Below are 1,310 nucleotides of genomic sequence, written 5' to 3' on the forward strand. Positions count from 1 at the left end.
CTATTCTTTGTCACTGCACAAATATATTCAAGTCCAGTAACTGTTGTGTAAAATACCATTGATGTTATCTCTGTGTCTATTCTCCATACAGCAACTGGTTTTATTTCTCCTATTTTCATTAAGAAAACATCCCAATGTCCAGTATTTTTATTAACAAATGAATATAAATTTAATGTACGATGTGCAGCAATGAGAATTGGAGTACAAAGGAATGATTGATAAATCTTTCTAGAAAGAAGGTCATATATAATAACACCTTGTTTTGATTTAGTGAGAATATATTGTGAGTTGGATAAAAATTGAACTTCAACAGGTATAAATTCTTTACCATGTTGTTCATAAGGAACAGGAAGTGAAAATAATAACTTATTTGATAAAACATCCCATATAGTAATTGCTGTTTTAAACGAGACTGCCATAACACTACCATCTTTAGATATAGATGCAGAATATGATGGCTCTCCATAATAAGCACCAATAGACCTACATTTCCATGTCACATTCGATCGGACTCCTCCTTTTGTTTTAATTGTTTGTCGAGTAACAAGAACCCAAACTTTAAAAACATGATCTAATGATGTATATTTAACATCTGCATCTGGAAGTTTTCTTTTCTCAAGTGATTCAAGAAGAACATTAGGTCGTGATACTTCAGCACTAGCAACACACCTATCACCAGATGGATCATAAAATTGAAGAATAGGTCCATTTCCTGTAGTAATAACTTGACCCTTTGGACCTGGATGAATAATAATTTTATCTGATTTAATTAGTCCTGCAATAATTCTAACAATTTTCTTTTGTGATAAACTAACAATAACAATTGAGTTATTTGCAAGTGATAATGCAGCTAATGTTGATATATTGTTAACTGTAATTTTCTTTATTTCAGCACCAATTTCTGGAAGATAAGATTGACTACCATCTATTGTTTTCCAAAATACTAAAACTCCATTATCTCCTCCTGTTAATATTCTTTCACCATTTTGAAATAATGCAAATCCATCAAAATTTTTAAAATGCCAATGGAATTTATTAATTGTAGGAATAAATTCATGAAACTCTTCATCTATACTTTTATTGAGTTGATTTCCTTTTTTTAATTCTTCATCACAATGAAGTAAATAAAATACACCTCCTTCACAACAAACAAAAAGGTTAGTATTGATTTTTGGATGAACATAAATATTTCTTATATGTCCTTGTACTTTAGTATGGTATTTCTTATTTTCAATTCTGTCAATAAGGAAAATATTATTTCCATTAAAAGCATAAATAATTTTACCATCTGAAGAGAGGTGTTCCGTTGA

General features: G+C 29.6%; 1 protein-coding gene across 1 annotated transcript; it reads right to left on the reverse strand.

Annotated features, from left to right (window-relative positions):
- Positions 1-10: 10 nt before the first annotated feature.
- Positions 11-1,183, reverse strand: EHI_027130 (uncharacterized protein; the record flags this gene model as incomplete). The annotated part of the gene is made up of 3 exons (XM_001914551.1): positions 11-40; positions 90-1,074; positions 1,152-1,183. 3 exons carry the CDS (start codon positions 1,181-1,183, stop codon positions 11-13), a joined length of 1,047 nt encoding a protein of 348 aa, XP_001914586.1.
- Positions 1,184-1,310: the final 127 nt, after the last annotated feature.

Source organism: Entamoeba histolytica, genomic scaffold, assembly GCF_000208925.1.
Source record: "Entamoeba histolytica HM-1:IMSS scf_1104750516683 genomic scaffold, whole genome shotgun sequence".
Lineage (NCBI taxonomy): Eukaryota > Evosea > Mastigamoebida > Endamoebidae > Entamoeba > Entamoeba histolytica.